We start from the raw sequence: 21,916 nt of genomic DNA on the forward strand, positions 1-21,916 counted from the left end.
CCCCCTCTGACCCCACATGTCATCTTATCAGACCCCCCCTGACCCCATCTCGTCCATGCCATCTTATTCATTATGATCTAAAAGGCAATTATAAATCACTCCTATTCAGAGCTGCTTGGTACATATATATATTTACCTTTATTTAACTAGACAAGTCAGTTAAGAACGAATTCTTATTTACAATGACGGCCTACTGGGGAGAACAGCTCTGGGATTTGATCCAGGAACCCTTCGGTAACTGCCCAGATGCACTAACCACAAGGCTACCTGTCGACCCAAAAATACATATGGTCCCTAAAAGGATTGGATAGGAAAGCAATATGGTGAAAACTCCTGGCCTATCAGAGGGCAGGGTTGACCTACCATCATATTGTTATTTATCCCATTCTCTCAGATCTATACAAGTTGACTAGACTAGCTGGTGCTGCTACCACCATAATGTTATCCCATTCTCTCAGATCTACACAAGTTGACTAGACTAGCTGGTGCTACTACCACCATATTGTTATCTATCCCATTCTATCAGATCTACACAAGTTGACTAGACTAGCTGGTGCTACTACCACCATAATGTTATCCCATTCTATCAGATCTACACAAGTTGACTAGACTAGCTGGTGCTACTACCACCATATTGTTATCTATCCCATTCTATCAGATCTACACAAGTTGACTAGACTAGCTGGTGCTACTACCACCATAATGTTATCCCATTCTATCAGATCTATACAAGTTGACTAGACTAGCTGGTGCTGCTACCACCATAATGTTATCCCATTCTATCAGATCTACACAAGTTGACTAGACTAGCTGGTGCTTCTACCACCATATTGTTATCTATCCCATTCTATCAGATCTACACAAGTTGACTAGACTAGCTGGTGCTACTACCACCATAATGTTATCCCATTCTATCAGATCTACACAAGTTGACTAGACTAGCTGGTGCTACTACCACCATAATGTTATCCCATTCTATCAGATCTACACAAGTTGACTAGACTAGCTGGTGCTTCTACCACCATATTGTTATCTATCCCATTCTATCAGATCTACACAAGTTGACTAGACTAGCTGGTGCTACTACCACCATATTGTTATCTATCCCATTCTATCAGATCTACACAAGTTGACTAGACTAGCTGGTGCTGCTACCACCATAATGTTATCCCATTCTATCAGATCTACACAAGTTGACTAGACTAGCTGGTGCTTCTACCACCATATTCGTATCTATCCCATTCTATCAGATCTACACAAGTTGACTAGACTAGCTGGTGCTGCTACCACCATAATGTTATCCCATTCTATCAGATCTACACAAGTTGACTAGACTAGCTGGTGCTTCTACCACCATATTCGTATCTATCCCATTCTATCAGATCTACACAAGTTGACTAGACTAGCTGGTGCTGCTACCACCATATTGTTATCTATCCCATTCTATCAGATCTACACAAGTTGACTAGACTAGCTGGTGCTGCTACCACCATAATGTTATCCCATTCTATCAGATCTACACAAGTTGACTAGACTAGCTGGTGCTTCTACCACCATATTCGTATCTATCCCATTCTATCAGATCTACACAAGTTGACTAGACTAGCTGGTGCTGCTACCACCATAATGTTATCCCATTCTATCAGATCTACACAAGTTGACTAGACTAGCTGGTGCTACTACCACCATATTGTTATCTATCCCATTCTATCAGATCTACACAAGTTGACTAGACTAGCTGGTGCTACTACCACCATAATGTTATCCCATTCTATCAGATCTACACAAGTTGACTAGACTAGCTGGTGCTACTACCACCATAATGTTATCCCATTCTATCAGATCTACACAAGTTGACTAGACTAGCTGGTGCTGCTACCACCATAATGTTATCCCATTCTATCAGATCTACACAAGTTGACTAGACTAGCTGGTGCTACTACCACCATAATGTTATCCCATTCTATCAGATCTACACAAGTTGACTAGACTAGCTGGTGCTACTACCACCATAATGTTATCCCATTCTATCAGATCTACACAAGTTGACTAGACTAGCTGGTGCTGCTACTGGAATACATCAAACAAGTGGAAAGACTAGAGTGATCCAGGAGGGGTTTGGGAAACACTGGACTAGAGTCTAGGGATCACAGGACGTTGGTGGCACACATGGTTTCCATGGTTTCCAGTTGTTTGATGTCATTCCATTTGCTCCGTTCCAGACATTATTATGAGCCGGCCTCCCCTCAGCAAGTTCCACTGCTAGGGATTGATTCAGGAATGGGCCAACAGCCAACCTTTCTCTCACCACAGCTAAACAGCTCAACCCAGTGGAAAGACTGGAGAACTGCTACCTCTTAAAACTTTCCCCAAACCAACAGCACCGTGGTGCTTTACAGACAGCTCTGTTGAGGTTTAGAGGGTATTACATGAAACTGTCATCTTGATAACAGTAACTGTTTTACAAACTTTAGCTTGACCCTGTGTTAATGAGCTCTTTGTAATAAACACACACATTCTGAATTCTGAAAAGAATAATGGGCTAATATTGCACAACTCACATTGAGTTTACTGTAACAATTGAGAGAGGTGGAAGGTCCTCAACCAACAGTAACAATGGAGAGAGGAGGAAGGTCCTCAACCAACAGTAACAATGGAGAGAGGTGGAAGGTCCTCAACCAACTGTAACAATGGAGAGAAATGGAAGGTCCTCAACCAACAGTAACAATGGAGAGAGGTGGAAGGTCCTCAACCAACTGTAACAATTGAGAGAAGTGGAAGGTCCTCAACCAACAGTAACAATGGAGAGAGGTGGAAGGTCCTCAACCAACTGTAACAATGGAGAGAGGAGGAAGGTCCTCAACCAACAGTAACAATGGAGAGAGGTGGAAGGTCCTCAACCAACAGTAACAATGGAGAGAAGTGGAAGGTCCTCAACCAACAGTAACAATGGAGAGAGGTGGAAGGTCCTCAACCAACAGTAACAATGGAGAGAGATGGAAGGTCCTCAACCAACTGTAACAATGGAGAGAAATGGAAGGTCCTCAACCAACAGTAACAATGGAGAGAGGTGGAAGGTCCTCAACCAACTGTAACAATGGAGAGAAGTGGAAGGTCCTCAACCAACAGTAACAATGGAGAGAGGTGGAAGGTCCTCAACCAACTGTAACAATGGAGAGAAGTGGAAGGTCCTCAACCAACTGTAACAATGGAGAGAGGAGGAAGGTCCTCAACCAACAGTAACAATGGAGAGAAGTGGAAGGTCCTCAACCAACTGTAACAATGGAGAGAGGTGGAAGGTCCTCAACCAACAGTAACAATGGAGAGAAGTGGAAGGTCCTCAACCAACTGTAACAATGGAGAGAGGAGGAAGGTCCTCAACCAACAGTAACAATGAAGAGAGGTGGAAGGTCCTCAACCAACAGTAACAATGGAGAGAGGAGGAAGGTCCTCAACCAACAGTAACAATGGAGAGAGGAGGAAGGTCCTCAACCAACAGTAACAATGGAGAAAGGAGGAAGGTCCTCAACCAACAGTAACAATGGAGAGAGGAGGAAGGTCCTCAACCAACAGTAACAATGGAGAGAAGTGGAAGGTCCTCAACCAACAGTAACAATGGAGAGAGGAGGAAGGTCCTCAACCAACAGTAACAATGGAGAGAGGTGGAAGGTCCTCAACCAACAGTAACAATGGAGAGAAGTGGAAGGTCCTCAACCAACAGTAACAATGGAGAGAGGAGGAAGGTCCTCAACCAACAGTAACAATGGAGAGAGGTGGAAGGTCCTCAACCAACAGTAACAATGGAGAGAGGAGGAAGGTCCTCAACCAACAGTAACAATGGAGAGAGGTGGAAGGTCCTCAACCAACAGTAACAATGAAGAGAAGTGGAAGGTCCTCAACCAACAGTAACAATGGAGAGAAGTGGAAGGTCCTCAACCAACAGTAACAATGGAGAGAAGTGGAAGGTCCTCAACCAACAGTAACAATGGAGAGAGGTGGAAGGTCCTCAACCAACAGTAACAATGGAGAGAGGTGGAAGGTCCTCAACCAACAGTAACAATGGAGAGAGGTGGAAGGTCCTCAACCAACAGTAACAATGGAGAGAAGTGGAAGGTCCTCAACCAACAGTAACAATGGAGAGAGGTGGAAGGTCCTCAACCAACTGTAACAATGGAGAGAGGAGGAAGGTCCTCAACCAACAGTAACAATGGAGAGAAGTGGAAGGTCCTCAACCAACTGTAACAATGGAGAGAGGAGGAAGGTCCTCAACCAACAGTAACAATGGAGAGAAGTGGAAGGTCCTCAACCAACTGTAACAATGGAGAGAGGTGGAAAGTCCTCAACCAACAGTAACAATGGAGAGAAGTGGAAGGTCCTCAACCAACAGTAACAATGGAGAGAGGAGGAAGGTCCTCAACCAACAGTAACAATGGAGAGAGGTGGAAGGTCCTCAACCAACAGTAACAATGAAGAGAAGTGGAAGGTCCTCAACCAACAGTAACAATGGAGAGAAGTGGAAGGTCCTCAACCAACAGTAACAATGGAGAGAGGTGGAAGGTCCTCAACCAACAGTAACAATGGAGAGAAGTGGAAGGTCCTCAACCAACAGTAACAATGGAGAGAAGTGGAAGGTCCTCAACCAACAGTAACAATGGAGAGAGGAGGAAGGTCCTCAACCAACAGTAACAATGGAGAGAGGAGGAAGGTCCTCAACCAACAGTAACAATGGAGAGAGGAGGAAGGTCCTCAACCAACAGTAACAATGGAGAGAGGAGGAAGGTCCTCAACCAACAGTAACAATGGAGAGAAGTGGAAGGTCCTCAACCAACAGTAACAATGGAGAGAGGTGGAAGGTCCTTAACCAACAGTAACAATGGAGAGAGGTGGAAGGTCCTCAACCAACAGTAACAATGGAGAGAGGTGGAAGGTCCTCAACCAACAGTAACAATGGAGAGAAGTGGAAGGTCCTCAACCAACAGTAACAATGGAGAGAAGTGGAAGGTCCTCAACCAACAGTAACAATGGAGAGAGGAGGAAGGTCCTCAACCAACAGTAACAATGGAGAGATGAGGAAGGTCCTCAACCAACAGTAACAATGGAGAGAGGAGGAAGGTCCTCAACCAACAGTAACAATGGAGAGAGGAGGAAGGTCCTCAACCAACAGTAACAATGGAGATAGGAGGAAGTTCCTCAACCAACAGTAACAATGGAGAGAGGAGGAAGGTCCTGAACCAACAGTAACAATGGAGAGAGGAGGAAGGTCCTCAACCAACAGTAACAATGGAGAGAGGAGGAAGGTCCTCAACCAACAGTAACAATGGAGAGAGGTGGAAGGTCCTCAACCAACAGTAACAATGGAGAGAGGAGGAAGGTCCTCAACCAACAGTAACAATGGAGAGAGGAGGAAGGTCCTCAACCAACTGTAACAATGGAGAGAGGTGGAAGGTCCTCAACCAACAGTAACAATGGAGAGAAGTGGAAGGTCCTCAACCAACAGTAACAATGGAGAGAAGTGGAAGGTCCTCAACCAACAGTAACAATGGAGAGAGGTGGAAGGTCCTCAACCAACAGTAACAATGGAGAGAGGAGGAAGGTCCTCAACCAACTGTAACAATGGAGAGAGGTGGAAGGTCCTCAACCAACAGTAACAATGGAGAGAAGTGGAAGGTCCTCAACCAACAGTAACAATGGAGAGAGGAGGAAGGTCCTCAACAAACAGTAACAATGGAGAGAGGTGGAAGGTCCTCAACCAACAGTAACAATGGAGAGAGGTAGAAGGTCCTCAACCAACAGTAACAATGAAGAGAAGTGGAAGGTCCTCAACCAACAGTAACAATGGAGAGAGGAGGAAGGTCCTCAACCAACAGTAACAATGGAGAGAGGAGGAAGGTCCTCAACCAACAGTAACAATGGAGAGAGGAGGAAGGTCCTCAACCAACAGTAACAATGGAGAGAAGTGGAAGGTCCTCAACCAACAGTAACAATGGAGAGAAGTGGAAGGTCCTCAACCAACAGTAACAATGGAGAGGAGGAAGGTCCTCAACCAACAGTAACAATGGAGAGAGGAGGAAGGTCCTCAACCAACAGTAACAATGGAGAGAGGAGGAAGGTCCTCAACCAACAGTAACAATGGAGAGAGGAGGAAGGTCCTCAACCAACAGTAACAATGGAGAGAAGTGGAAGGTCCTCAACCAACAGTAACAATGAAGAGAGGTGGAAGGTCCTCAACCAACAGTAACAATGGAGAGAGGTGGAAGGTCCTCAACCAACAGTAACAATGGAGAGAGGTGGAAGGTCCTCAACCAACAGTAACAATGGAGAGAGGTAGAAGGTCCTCAACCAACAGTAACAATGGAGAGAGGAGGAAGGTCCTCAACCAACAGTAACAATGGAGAGAGGAGGAAGGTCCTCAACCAACAGTAACAATGGAGAGAGGAGGAAGGTCCTCAACCAACAGTAACAATGGAGAGAGGAGGAAGGTCCTCAACCAACAGTAACAATGGAGAGAAGTGGAAGGTCCTCAACCAACAGTAACAATGAAGAGAGGTGGAAGGTCCTCAACCAACAGTAACAATGGAGAGAGGTGGAAGGTCCTCAACCAACAGTAACAATGGAGAGAGGTGGAAGGTCCTCAACCAACAGTAACAATGGAGAGAGGTAGAAGGTCCTCAACCAACAGTAACAATGGAGAGAGGAGGAAGGTCCTCAACCAACAGTAACAATGGAGAGAAGTGGAAGGTCCTCAACCAACAGTAACAATGGAGTGAGGTGGGAGGTCCTCAACCAACAGTAACAATGGAGAGAGGAGGAAGGTCCTCAACCAACAGTAACAATGGAGAGAGGAGGAAGGTCCTCAACCAACAGTAACAATGGAGAGAGGAGGAAGGTCCTCAACCAACAGTAACAATGGAGAGAGGTGGAAGGTCCTCAACCAACAGTAACAATGGAGAGAAGTGGAAGGTCCTCAACCAACAGTAACAATGGAGAGAAGTGGAAGGTCCTCAACCAACAGTAACAATGGAGAGAAGTGGAAGGTCCTCAACCAACAGTAACAATGGAGAGAGGTGGAAGGTCCTCAACCAACAGTAACAATGGAGAGAGGTGGAAGGTCCTCAACCAACAGTAACAATGGAGAGAAGTGGAAGGTCCTCAACCAACAGTAACAATGGAGAGAGGAGGAAGGTCCTCAACCAACAGTAACAATGGAGAGAGGTGGAAGGTCCTTAACCAACAGTAACAATGGAGAGAGGTAGAAGGTCCTCAACCAACAGTAACAATGAAGAGAATTGGAAGGTCCTCAACCAACAGTAACAATGGAGAGAAGTGGAAGGTCCTCAACCAACAGTAACAATGGAGAGAGGTGGAAGGTCCTCAACCAACAGTAACAATGGAGAGAAGTGGAAGGTCCTCAACCAACAGTAACAATGGAGAGACATGGAAGGTCCTCAACCAACAGTAACAATGGAGCCATAAGAAAGGAGCATCATAAACTACTACTCAGACTGTCATGGTCATTCTGAAGTCTTTCATTGTGTTCTTCTACAGTGGAACTTAAACAGCACTATTTCAATACACCAATCAGTCTTCCTGCTTTGGTAAAACAACCTAGGAAGTGTTCAGGACATTAACTAAATACACATCATGAATGTCACTTGTCTTTAACAAGTTTAGCCAGTTTTCCTAAAATCCTCTATGGTCAATTAGTCCTCCGTTGTTCTGCCTTTTGTAAATATGTGTTTAATTAACCTGCCTTACAATAAATATAGACATGTTTATTTCTATGTTTACAACCTGTTAAATAGACAATCATTAGACAATGAGCATCATCATACAGAGTTATTTATTGACATCATCAAATCACAGCATACACACACAGAACTCAGGTTTGGGGAAATGATCAGTCCTAAAACAATGCAAGTCTATGTGTATACAACATACGCAGTACAATGAAATCACACTGTAGTGCATCAATTCATTACTTAGAATCAAAACTAGTATATCTGTGCCCTTGAAAGTTACACTGGGCTGTAGGTTGGGATGGAGATCAGGGGAGTAGTGCAGGAGGGACCCCATCCTTCATATGCTGGGGGTCCCAAGGCTCACTCCAGACTCTGGGCCCCTGCAATCCTTCATATGCTGGGGGTCCCAAGGCTCACTCCAGACTCTGGGCCCCTGGGGGCCAAAGAGAATCAGACTGTTAGAGAGGAAACACACCAGAACGACGGCCGAGTGCTCCTGACCAGAATATCGGCCACAAATATTTGTTAATTTCCCGACTATTCTACATTTAGGTCCAAAGCCTATACAATATATTAGCTCATAAACTATGTAAGTCATTACTAAAGTAAAATATTTACAGGTGATTGGCCCGATGGTGAGGGGTTTGAGGCGGATGGACTTGGACACAGAGCGGGATCTCCTCCTGGAACACACCTGTAGAGAGAGAAACCAAACAGTCAGAGAGACCAACCACTAACTCAGAGAGACCAACCACTAAGTCAGAGAGACCAAACACTAAGTCAGAGAGACCAAACACCAAGTCAGAGAGACCAACCACTAAGTCAGAGAGACCAAACACTAAGTCAGAGAGACCAAACAGTCAGAGAGACCAACCACTAAGTCAGAGAGACCAAACACTAAGCCAGAGAGACCAATCACTAAGTCAGAGAGGCCAAATAGTCAGAGAGACCAACCACTAAGTCAGAGAGACCAAGCACTAAGCCAGAGAGATCAACCACTAAGTCAGAGAGACCAAACACTAAGCCAGAGAGACCAACCACTAAGTCAGAGAGACCAAACACTAAGTCAGAGAGACCAACCACTAAGTCAGAGAGACCAAACACTAAGCCAGAGAGACCAAACACTAAGCCAGAGAGACCAAACACTAAGTCAGAGAGACCAACCACTAAGTCAGAGAGACCAACCACTAAGTCAGAGACCAACCACTAAGTCAGAGAGACCAACCACTAAGTCAGAGACCAACCACTAAGTCAGAGAGACCAACCACTAAGTCAGAGAGACCAAACACTAAGCCAGAGAGACCAAACACTAAGTCAGAGAGACCAACCACTAAGTCAGAGAGACCAAACACTAAGCCAGAGAGACCAAACACTAAGTCAGAGAGACCAAACACTGAGTCAGAGAGACCAAACACTAAGTCAGAGAGACCAACCACTAAGTCAGAGAGACCAAACACTAAGTCAGAGAGACCAACCACTAAGTCAGAGAGACCAAACACTAAGTCAGAGAGACCAACCACTAAGTCAGAGAGACCAAACACTGAGTCAGACTGACCAAACACAAAGAAACCTGAAAGGCCAAGTAGAGAGTTAATGAGTCTGAGAAGAACATCAGGACTCACTGGAGTGCAGGAGGAGCTCCTCTGGTCACACAGGCTGAGGCTGCAGTGCAGGAAGATGTAACGGTAGTCCCCCTGCAGTAGAGCAGAGAACGAAGCCCTGAGGGACGAGCCACTTTCCTCCACGGTCACCTGGGTACGATTTGTAGGACACCTGGGAGAAGAGCCAAGAAACAGCAAAGGGTTCAAGACATGCACGGCTACACAGACCGTACACAGCAACAAACATACCATACTTCACACACACACACACACACACACACACACACACACACACACACACACACACACACACACACACACACACACACACACACACACACACACACACACACACACACACACACACACACATACATAGACATGCACGGCTACACAGACCGTACACAGCAACAAACATACCATACTTCACACACAAAACAAACACACATAGACATGCAAACAGCTGATGAATAGAGTCATGGACCTGTCCTGAATCATGTAGGTCTGTGGGAGATTATCAGGGCTGGGTGATTCCGTGGTGTAGCAGTCTTCCAGAACAACAACAAAACGTTCTGCCTCGGACTCCTCTACGGACACGCCCACGTGCAGGGAGGAACCCGCAATCAGGGTGACTGGCTGACCAGCTGGGTAAGGCTGTGTGTAGTTGGTGTCGCGGTACAGAGACATGGAGGCCTTGGCCTTGGCACCGACTCTGACAACTTTATGATCCGTTCTGTGAAGAGGTACAAAGGTACAAAGAGGTGAAGCTACAAATCAAATCAAACTTTATGAACATTAAAATAACAGTTGAATGTTCATAATGATGACACTGTTAGAAAAAACAGTTCCAAAGGGTTCTTTGGCTGTCCTCATAGGAGAACCCTTTTTGGTTCCAGGTTGAACCTGTTTTGGTTCTAGGTAGAACCCTCTGTGGAGAGGGTTCTACATGGAACTCAAAATAATTATATCTGGAACCAAAAGTTTTCTGCCTGGAACCAAAAGGGGTTCTTCAAAGGGTTCTCCTATGGGGACAGCAGAAGAATCCATTTAGGTTCTAGATGGCACATTTTTTCTAATAGTGTAGTCTGCACAAAGACAACAGAATAAACAGAATGGACTTTCTGCATATTTTCTCACAGTGGGAGAGGTCTGATGGCCACATCCAGGCTGCTCTCTGTCTCCAGAGGATAGACACAGGAGAAGGGAAAGCCGAAGGGTTGGGAGTCGTTCCTCCCATCTACTGGATAAACTAATAAGCTGTTGGAGTAGACAGCATGGGTGGCGTTTGTCTGGGAAAAGGGGGGGGGGGGGTTAAGAAATATGTCATATTCATGCATTTATTAGGCCTGCTTGCATTAGTGATGTGTAGACTACCATGAAATCACAGTGATGTGTAGACTGCCGTGAAATCACAGTGATGTGTAGACTACCGTGAAATCACAGTGATGTGTAGACTACCGTGAAATCACAGTGATGTGTAGACTACCGTGAAATCACAGTGATGTGTAGACTGCCGTGAAATCACAGTGATGTGTAGACTGCCGTGAAATCACAGTGATGTGTAGACTGCCGTGAAATCACAGTGATGTGTAGACTACCGTGAAATCACAGTGATGTGTAGACTGCCGTGAAATCACAGTGATGTGTAGACTACCGTGAAATCACAGTGATGTGTAGACTGCCGTGAAATCACAGTGATGTGTAGACTGCTGTGAAATCACAGTGATGTGTAGACTGCCGTGAAATCACAGTGATGTGTAGACTGCCGTGAAATCACAGTGATGTGTAGACTGCCGTGAAATCACAGTGATGGGTAGACTACCGTGAAATCACAGTGAAGTGTAGACTGCCGTGAAATCACAGTGATGTGTAGACTACCGTGAAATCACAGTGATGTGTAGACTACCGTGAAATCACAGTGATGTGTAGACTGCCGTGAAATCACAGTGATGTGTAGACTACCGTGAAATCACAGTGATGTGTAGACTGCCGTGAAATCACAGTGATGTGTAGACTACCGTGAAATCACAGTGATGTGTAGACTACCGTGAAATCACAGTGATGTGTAGACTACTGTGAAATCACAGTGATGTGTAGACTACTGTGAAATCACAGTGATGTGTAGACTACCGTGAAATCACAGTGATGTGTAGACTGCCGTGAAATCACAGTGATGTGTAGACTGCCGTGAAATCACAGTGATGTGTAGACTACCGTGAAATCACAGTGATGTGTAGACTACCGTGAAATCACAGTGATGTGTAGACTACTGTGAAATCACAGTGATGTGTAGACTACTGTGAAATCACAGTGATGTGTAGACTACCGTGAAATCACAGTGATGTGTAGACTGCTGTGAAATCACAGTGATGTGTAGACTGCTGTGAAATCACAGTGATGTGTAGACTACCGTGAAATCACAGTGATGTGTAGACTACCGTGAAATCACAGTGATGTGTTTGACAATTAACCACCGTTAACACTAATGTCATATTCGTCTTCAGCCCTGTTTATTTACTTAACCTTTATTTTAAGCAGGGAGTCCTATTGAGACCAAGGTCTCATGACAAGACCAGCAGCTACTACACATTAAATGTTAGAGACACACATACTTAAATCAAGGCAGGAGCATAGAAAACACAACAATACAAAAACACAATTGAAAAAACAAGCAGAGGTTCCTCCACCAACAATCTGAACTGTCCGAAAGGCACCATTGCATCCCGTGTAGCTCAGTTGTAAATCAGAACTTGTTCTCAACTAGCCTACCTGGTTAAATAAAGGTGAAATAAATAAATATTATAAATTAAAAAAGTAAGATGCAAACCAACTAAAGTGTATGTTTAGTAATAATTCATAAAACTTCTCCAGGGAAAATATTGGGGATGGGACAGCAATACAGAACCTTCTTGAACATAAAGTGAAAATATTTCTCACCTCCAGAGTGTTCCCACAGCGTCCCTCCCTGCGCTCCACCTGGTACCACACCGTGCCGTTACGATCCTCGTGGGAGGAGCAGCGATGGTCGGCCAGGTGAGCAGAGGAAGCATCCAGACCAGCAGCCTCCAGGTAAAAATTTGGAAGGCCCACCTTCAGGAGGCTCCGCCCACACACCAGCTCTGGAGCTAAGTAAACAACTCAGAAGGTTATTTAAGCAATAAGGTGTGTGAACAGGTACATGTGTGAGACTGAGATCCCTGTGTGGCTTCTTATACACCACGCAACACGGAATGCCTGCATACATCCCTCAGCCGTGGTATATTGGCCATATACCACAAACCCCCAAGCTGCCTTATCAACCAATCATCATTCAGGGCTGGGACCCTGAATGTTGATTGGCTGAAAGCCGTGGTATCTGAGACCATATACCACGGGTATGAGAAAACATGTATTTTTACTGTTCTAATTCCGTTGGTAATCAGTTTATAATAGCAGTAAGGCACCTTGGGGGTTAGTGATATATGGCCAATATACCACGCCTCCTCTGACCTTATTGGTTAAAAGATACGCATCTTAAAGATGCATCATTTCACCCCTAAATCTCTGCGTTTCATAGTGTTTGAAAAAAATACAGATGTGACAATGCAGTTTATACACTCACCTTTCCTCTCACATCTCCAGTTGGTCTCATTGTCGCTCACACAGGCATCAAACACTCCACATGTAGAACACACCGTGGTGTTGACATCTGGAAGAGACAGAGGTAGTGTTAAATGGCTTTGTTATGTCTAGTTGTTTGAACATTCTTTGTGTCTCTAAGAATCAGGGATAATCCCTTTACGATAGCAATATACCTGCACAGTAGGCCATGTTGCATGTTGTTGTAGGGACCAACTTGTAGACATAGTAGTTTCCATAGCAGGCTTTGACATGGATGGGATTTTGCCTCCTGTAGCAGCAGTCATAGTAATAGTGTCCACAGACGCTCCTCTGAACCACCCCTTCTAACAGCTGGGGATGCGCTAATGGAAGCCACAAGGGGATCTCCGTCCCACACATGTACTTTTCCACACACCTCTCTGGCATCTGAACACTGGTGTTCCCCAGGAACAGGCGATACCAGCCCTGCCAGTTGACAGACGAGTCACAGTGGTAGCCGTTAGCTGGACCGTAGTTGGTGGTGGAACGCCAGTCGTCATTCAGTACAGAGTAGTGCAGGCAGGGGTCTGCACAGAGGGATGTTCCACCAACACTGATACAGTCCTCTCCCACTGGACACCGTCTCCCCCCGCACTGAAACTGCACTGAACGGGAGTCAGAACCAGGACTGGAGTGGAGGTCGTCTTCAGGAGGCACCAGGCAGTTGAAGGATCCGGGGGTGTTCTCACAGACCTGAGGAGGGCTGCAGGGTTGGTCTGGGAGGGAACACTCGTCAACGTCCACACAGCCCAGCTCCGAGGACCAGCCGTAACCTTGACGACAGCAGGAGCCTTTAGCGCAGAACTCAAGGTCGTAGCATGTGATGCCGTCGCCAACGAAGCCATCTTGACAGGTGCAAGTGACGGACCAGGTTTGGAAAGCATCTCCCCTCTCACGTTCCACAGGTGAGTCTAGGCAGGTGGCTTGGTCATGACACGCCTCACAACTGGTAACAACCGTACCTGAGAAAACAATTCCCCCATAAAGCTTATGACAAGACACTACATTCAATTTAATCAATAAGGCCCGAGGAGGTGTGATATGTTGACCGTTATAAACTGGGTAGTTTGGGTCCTGGATGCTGATTGGTTGAAAGCTGTGGAATATAATAGCAATAAGGCACCTTGAAGATTTGTGTTATATGGCCAATATACCACAGGCTAAGAACAGCCCTTAGCCGTGGTATATTGGCCGTATACCACACCCCCTCGTGCCTTATTGCTTTAATATACCACAAGTATGATGTAAAATTACTTGTTTACTGTTCTAATTACATTGGTAACCAGTTTATAATAGCAATAATGCACATCAGGGGTTTGTGGTATATGGCCAATATGTCACTGCTAAGGGCTGTATCCAGGCACACCCCTTCACATCGTGCATAAGAACAACAACACATAAAACCTCACATAATTCTGCTAAAAAACTATTACGAATTTATCTCATCCAGTGGTACAGTTGAAGTCATTAGTTTACATACACCTTAGCCAAATACATTTAAACTCCGTTTTTCACAATTCCTGACATTTAATCTTAGTAAAGAATTCCCTGTCTTAGGTCAGTTAGGATCACCACTTTATTTTAAGAATGTGAAATTGTCACGAACGTCATCTTGGAAATGACCGGACCAAGGTGCAGCGTGGTGAGCGTACATTTTACTTTATTAGAAATGTCGCCAACAAAACAAGAAACAACAAAAACCAATGTGAAGCTTACTAGGGCTATACAGGCCACTAACAAAGACAACTACCCACCACTAAGGTGGCAAAACAGGCTGCCTAAGTATGATTCCCAATCAGAGACAACGAGAATCAGCTGTCCTTGATTGAGAACCATACCCGGCAAAAACATAGAAACAGAAAACATAGAATGCCCACCCCACATCACACCCTGACCTAACCAAATAGAGAAATAAAACGGCTCTCTAAGGTCAGGGCGTGACAGAAATGTCAGAATAATAGTAGAGAGAATGATTTATTTCAGCTTTTATTTCTTTCATCACATTCCCAGTGGTTCAGAAGTTTACATACATACATTGCCTTTAAATTGTTTAACTTGGGTCTGTAACGGCGGGTTTCCTCCTCTTCGTCTGAAGAGGAGGTGTAGCAGGGATCGGACCAAGACGCAGAGTGGTAAGTGTCCATGTTTTAATATAATCCACTGAACATGACAAAAAATACAAAATAACAAAGTAACCTAACCGAAACAGTCCCGTGTGGCATGAACACAGACACAGGAAACAAACACCCACAACCCAACAGTGAAAACAGGCAACCTAAATATGGTTCCCAATCAGAGACAATGCAAAACACCTGCCTCTGATTGAGAACCATATCAGGCCAAATGACAAACCTAAACATAGAAACACATAACATAGACTGCCCACCCCAACTCACGCCCTGACCATACTAACTAAAGACAAAACAAAGGAAAATAAAGGTCAGAACGTGACAGGGTCAAACGTTTCAGGTAGCCTTCCACAAGCTTCCCACAATAAGTTGGGTGAATTTTGGCCCATTGCTCCTGACAGAGCTGGTGTAACTGAGTCAGGTTTGTAGGCCTCCTTGCTCGCACACACTTTTTCAGTTCTGCCCACAAATGTTCTATAGGATTGAGGTCAGGGCTTGTGATGGCCACTCCAATACCTTGACTTTGTTGTCCTTAAGCCATTTTGCCACAACTTTGGAAGTATGCTTGGGGTCATTGTTTATTTGGAAGACCCATTTGCGACCAAGCTTTAACTTCCTGACTGATGTCTTGAGATGTTTCTTCAATATATCCACATAATTTTCCATCCTCATGATGCCATCTATTTTGTGAAGTGCACCATTCCCTCCTGCAGCAAAGCACCCCCACAACATGATGCTGCCACCTCCGTACTTCACGGTTGGGATGGTGTTCTTCGGCTTGCAAGCCTCCCCCTTTTTCCTCCAAACATAACGATGGTCATTATGACCAAACAGTTCTTTTTTTGTTTCATCAGACCAGAGGACATTTCTCCAAAAAGTACGATCTTTGTCTCCATGTGCAGTTGCAAACCGTAGTCTGGCTTTTTTATGGCTGTTTTGGAGCAGTGGCTTCTTCCTTGCTGAGCGGCCTTTCAGGTTATGTTGATATAGGACTCGTTTTACTGTGGATATAGATACTTTTGTACCAGTTTCCTCCAGCATCTTCACAAGGTCCTTTGCTGTTGTTCTGGGAATGATTTGCACTTTTCTCACCAAAGTACGTTCATCTCTAGGAGACAGAACGCATCTCCTACCTGAGCGGTATGACGGCTGCGTGGTCCCATGGTGTTTATACTTGCGTACTATTGTTTTTACAGATGAACGTGGTATCTTCAGGCGTTTGGAAATTGATCCCAATGATGAACCAGACTTGTGGAGGTCTACAATTTTTTTTCTGAGGTCATGGCTGATTTCTTTTGATTTTCCCATGATGTCAAGCAAAGAGGCACTGAGTTTGAAGGTAGGCCTTGAAATACATCCACAGGTACACCTCCAATTGACTCAAATGATGTCAATTAGCCTATCAGAAGCTTCTAAAGCCATGACATAATTTCCTGGAATTTTCCAAGCTGTTTAAAGGCACAGTCAATTTAGTGTATGTAAACTTCTGACCCACTGGAATTGTAATACAGTGAATTATAAGTGAAATAATCTGTCTGTAAACAATTGTTGGAAAAATGACTTGTGTCATGCACAAAGTAGATGTCCTAACCGACTTGCCAAAACTGTAGTTTGTTAACAAGAAATTTGTGGGGTGGTTGAAAAATGAGTTTTAATGACTCCAACATAAGTGTATGTAAACTTCCGACTTCAACTGTATATAGTATTTTTAAGTGAGCACTGATGCCGTCTTGTGATAAGTAGTGGTCACTAAATTGTCATGATCAGGGATTTCAAGTTTGTATCTGTCCATTTCTACCCAGCTGATCATAGCGAAAAATAAAATACTTCTGCATTTGGTGGTGTGTACACATTAATTCTCATTGGAAGTAGGCTCAGGATAACTGGGCAGCTTATATTCAGAGATTAAATAGCCAAATTGATTAGTCACAGGAATCAGGACTAATAAATTCAATGCAACTGGTTGTTTTACAAACTGTAGGCCTACCATATGGATGGGCATTCCTAAAATTCCATTCTGGCTGACACTACAGCCCAGTAATCACAGACCGATGCTGACGTCTTTTGGACGTCTTTATTTGGTTCTGTCTGGACCAGCCTTGAGTTCCACATCCATGACATTGATTTTTGGTCCGGTCGTCTGTTTTGTTCAGATTTGGTCTGGTATGGACCGGCCTTGGTCCAAACATAAACGTCTATAAATGACGTCTTTTCAACTTTAATTAAGAACCAAAAATGAACAAGATTTAAATGTTCGGAAAATATGTTTCTTCAACGTCCAGAAAATACATATTTTCAACCTCCAGAAAATACATATTTTCTACTTTCATTCAGAACCGAAAATGTACCTGATTTCAACGTCCAGAAAAAACGTTGTTTTCAATGTCTGGAAAATATGAATTTTTAACTTCTGGAAAATAAGTATTTTAAACATCCGGGAAATACGTATTTTCACCTTTCATTCAGAATCTAAAATGAACCTAACTTCAACATCTGTAAAATAAGTACTTAGGCGTCTTTTCAACATTGTTTTGCTTACTGGGACTATTTTAGTTTTGCAGTGTATAGGAGGGTAGCAATTTATTTATCTTGCTTAGGGTGGCAGGTCCTGGCTGAAGCTAACATAAATTAACTACCCTAGTACTTTGTTTGTAATATCCAAACAATAACGCAAAATATGCTAATTTCAAAGCTGATTGCCACCAGCAACTTTATTAATTCGCTTAAAAGGTCACTCCGCCATGTCTCTCCATCAGCCAAAGATGATCAATTGCCTCAGCAAAGTCAGTGCCCTCTTGCTGAGAAGGGTCTATTTGCAGACCATGTTTACTAGATGCGGCACCCACTACATGTCGCGCCCATTACTTGTCACTTACTACATGTCGCGCCCACTGCTATTGAGGTTGCTAGCTAGGACATTGGCACACAGTGTCCTTTGCCCCCGCCTGCCGAGCACTGCTTTCCTGTAGTTATTTTAACGTCAAAGTGGGGGTAATCCCTACCCAGTAGTTTCATTCAAGAGTTTGGTTGGTTACACTAGCTAGCTACTTCCCTCGCCGTAACGTTAACAGAACTGCAGGAAAGCAGTGCCCGGCAGGCGGGGGCGAAGTACACTGTGTACCGGTGTCCCCAAGCTAGCTAACAACCTCTTTCTTCTTTGGTGGGGTTTCTCGGTGGTTGGCATCCAATGTCGGTGCATTTTTGTTTTGTTCAGTACAACTGGTTTTCACAGCATTGCAACCACCTTTGAAAAAAGGTGTGGATAATATGAAGTATTATATTTGTAATATTGTATTATTTACACCCGCATTTATTTTGAAAGTTTACACAAATACTGGTATTTTGAAAGTAGGCTATATTTAAATAAATACACGTTTAATAAAATACAAATATAATTTATTGGAATAAATCACTAGAGTCTGCGAAACAAAATTGGTATCTTGTGCTGGGCAATGGGTTTAATACAGAGTGCTGGTGAATGCTTACTCCACCCACTCCATTCACTGCAATGCAATAGAGTAGACTGAATATGAAATACTTTGTTCTCCACCCTCTCCATAGCCCCAATGCAATACACTGTAATAGACTGTACATGGGATACATATTGACTTGGGGAGAGAGAACTTGTCTACCTGTCTCCGCTAAAGTGGGGTGGGAATTACTCAGTAGGGTGTCTACGTACTAAATATATGCACTTTTGTAGGAGGACTGTGTTGTACATATTCATCAGGACTTTGTTCTTTACCCACTCCATAGCTATCTATACCCCCTCCAAGCATCAGGTCGTGCGACACAGTCCCTGTTCAAAACTTACCATATTTAGTACGTAGACACCCTACTGAGTAATTCCCACACCACTTTAGCTGAGACAGGTAGACAAGTTCTCTCTCTACAAGTCAATATGTATCCCATGTACAGTCTATTACAGTGTATTGCATTGGGGGCTATGGAGATGGTGTAGAACAAAGTGCTGCTGGATATGTACGACCCACACACAGTCGTACACACCTCACTCTTGCATATGCAGCCTACCTTTGAAGCACCTCGTTGAGTAGCCTATTCCTTTACAGTTCTTCCTGTGCCAGCTCATTCAGATATTGCATTCCAAGGAAACCTGGACTTCCAAAGAATCGTCAAAGAACCCTTTCTTTCAAGAACGGTTCATAGGATGAAAATGGTTATTGGTAGAACCCTAAACTTCTGCAAAGAACCCTTTTGGAACCCTATTTTCTAAGAATGTCCCATGGCTAAGAGCTGTTGACGTGACGCGAAGTTCCTGGATACAGCCCTTAATAGTGGTTTATTGGCCGTACACCACAAACTCTTGAGATGCCTTATTGCTATTATAAACCGGTTACCAACATAAATATAACAGTAAACAAATAGTTTTGCGTTATACCCATGCTATATTGCCTAACATACGGCTGGAATGCTGTTTTCAGCCAATCAGCATTCAAGACCTGAACTACCCGGGTGATAATCAGCTTTATGTTAATGATCCAGACTTTAATCATCAATACCCCTTCAAAGGAACATGCCAGAATGATAGAAATTACAAAAAATGTCTAAATCATCTGAAGATAGGGAGCAAGTCTATTGTTTATGAAATTCGGTGTCATATATCCTTTTTTGGAGGCAAAATCTATGCCGTGTTTGCTACTTGCTGATTCATTGAACGCGGCATGTGTATAAGTACAACCAGTGAGCAAGTCAGAAATGTCTGAATTTCCTGCACGTGAACGCGGCAGTAGCCCTCCACTACTTTGAGGGTTAAGGGACCGTCTTAAAACTGCAACTTCTCAACCACATGACATAGTGATATCAAACCAATTTGACTTTGTTTAGCTATATTTGACTTTGTGAAAATACTTCCTTCAAAGGGATACTTTGTGATTTTGGCCACAAAGCCCTTTATCTACTTCCCCAGACTCAGATGAACTAATGGATACCATTTGTATGTCTGCATCCAGTATGAAGGAAGTTAGAGGTAGTTTCAAGAGCTAATGATAACTAGCGTTAGCACAATGACTTGCATTAATTTACTAGCATGTTAGCAGTTAACATAAACTTCCAGTCATTGTGCTAATGCTAGTTAGCAACCTCCTTCTAACTGCATGCAGAGACATAAAAAGGATATCCATGAGTTCATCTGTATCTGGGGAAGAAAAGAAACGGCTTCATTGCCAAAATCCTGAAGTATCCCTTTACACTTCAATTGCTTCCAAAATAGCAAGTAATTGCAGTGGATTGGAGAGGAAAGGTCCCTGAACCTATTACAGTTGGTTTGAGATGTCTAAGTCATGTGGTTGCAAAGACGTTTTTCAGTTAATCACTTGCACTTTTAAGACAGTCCCTTAGCTGTGAGTACACGGACAACAAGCCATTGAAATCAATGTAAAGTCACTTTTTGAAAATGGAACAGAACAACAAAAACAACTTGTTCTCTACTGTCAGCTGATTCAGAATATGACATTTTTGTCATCCTGTCATATTTATTGAAGAGCAAAGTCTGAATCTTTAAAATAAATCTAAACACACTGCGGTTTACAAGACAAGGGGTGAAGTCTCAAAAAAACATTTTAAGTTCCATCATTTTTAAATCAGGAGGGGTTAAATATTGTCCAGATCTTTAACACAATAACACAATATCACATATGACGTCCTGTTCCCTATATAGTGCCAGGGCTCTGGTCAAAAATGGTGCATCATATAGGGATTAGGAAGCCATTTGGGACTCAAGCCAATGTCTTGAAATGGCAATAAAGAAGGTAAAATGCACATCTTACACTTGAGGAATACCGTGCTGAGTTAATAAATAATAATACTGAGGTAAAGGAAGGAGAGGAATATATATATATATAAAGGAAGCCTACAGAATATTGCTTGCCGCTCCCCAGTGCTTTATTCTTGCACACAAAGCTTTCATCACCCATAACCTGCACTGGGGAGCAACAATATTCTGAGTGAAGCTCTCATTCCGTTACCTAAACGGGAATAAGCCAATCAACCCTTTACCTGAGTTGTCTGCAGTAACATGCTTAAAGAACAGGAGCATCATCAGAACACCCGATGACATCATTCTGTTCAGCTTCTCTTCAGATCAGACACACGACTGAAAAATAAAGAATAAAAAAATAATATATCTATTGTTTGGTACAATTATAGCCAAAGGGAGCACTTCCGACAGACAAATGCTTCTTTAATCATAAAACGAATGTCTTTCGGCCTAATAGTCTTCATCAGGGTCAAAACATGATAAAGGCTAACGAGCGAAACAAACAAGTTTTAGTTTTATAATTGAAGAAGCGTTTACAAATAACTAATTATCCACTTCCAGAGTTCCTGAATTCCCTCTTCACTTCAATTGTGGCAAAATCAAATAATAAAATGTGAAGAAATTTTCATGCAGAATGAATAAGCTATAGTTGAAACTACGGAAAAAGACATCGCTCACTTACCAATCAGCATATGATAGATTTGACCATTGAGCTAGAGAATATATCCACTAGTTTTTCAGGGGAGGAGGGGGTGGTGGGGTGCATCATGTGACTACAGTAAAGGGATATTGTTTTTAACGGAGTTACTAATTAATCGTTACTAATGAACTATTAGAAATATAATCTATGCCAGTTAGCCTTGTGCCAATGTGCCCATGGTGATGACACTGAAACATTGAACAACTGAATAAAGTGTATTGTTTAAAGCAGTGTTTCCCAATACCAAAAGGGGGTGGGGGGGTGGATACATTTTGTCCTAGCACCGAACACATTTGATTCAGCTAATCAACTCACCATCAAACATTTGATTT

General features: G+C 43.5%; 1 protein-coding gene across 1 annotated transcript; it reads right to left on the reverse strand.

Moving 5' to 3' along the window:
• Positions 1 to 7,821: 7,821 nt before the first annotated feature.
• On the reverse strand, positions 7,822 to 21,220 carry LOC120018532 (uromodulin-like). Its single transcript, XM_038961755.1, has 9 exons — positions 21,124 to 21,220; positions 13,135 to 13,941; positions 12,942 to 13,028; positions 12,278 to 12,465; positions 10,478 to 10,629; positions 9,825 to 10,073; positions 9,362 to 9,512; positions 8,358 to 8,433; positions 7,822 to 8,172 (listed from the first exon to the last, which is right to left on the reverse strand). Exons 1-9 carry the CDS (start codon positions 21,185 to 21,187, stop codon positions 8,153 to 8,155), a joined length of 1,794 nt encoding a protein of 597 aa, XP_038817683.1. The 5' UTR covers positions 21,188 to 21,220; the 3' UTR covers positions 7,822 to 8,152.
• Positions 21,221 to 21,916: the final 696 nt, after the last annotated feature.

The sequence above is a fragment of the Salvelinus namaycush genome, chromosome 2 (genome assembly GCF_016432855.1).
Source record: "Salvelinus namaycush isolate Seneca chromosome 2, SaNama_1.0, whole genome shotgun sequence".
NCBI lineage: Eukaryota > Metazoa > Chordata > Actinopteri > Salmoniformes > Salmonidae > Salvelinus > Salvelinus namaycush.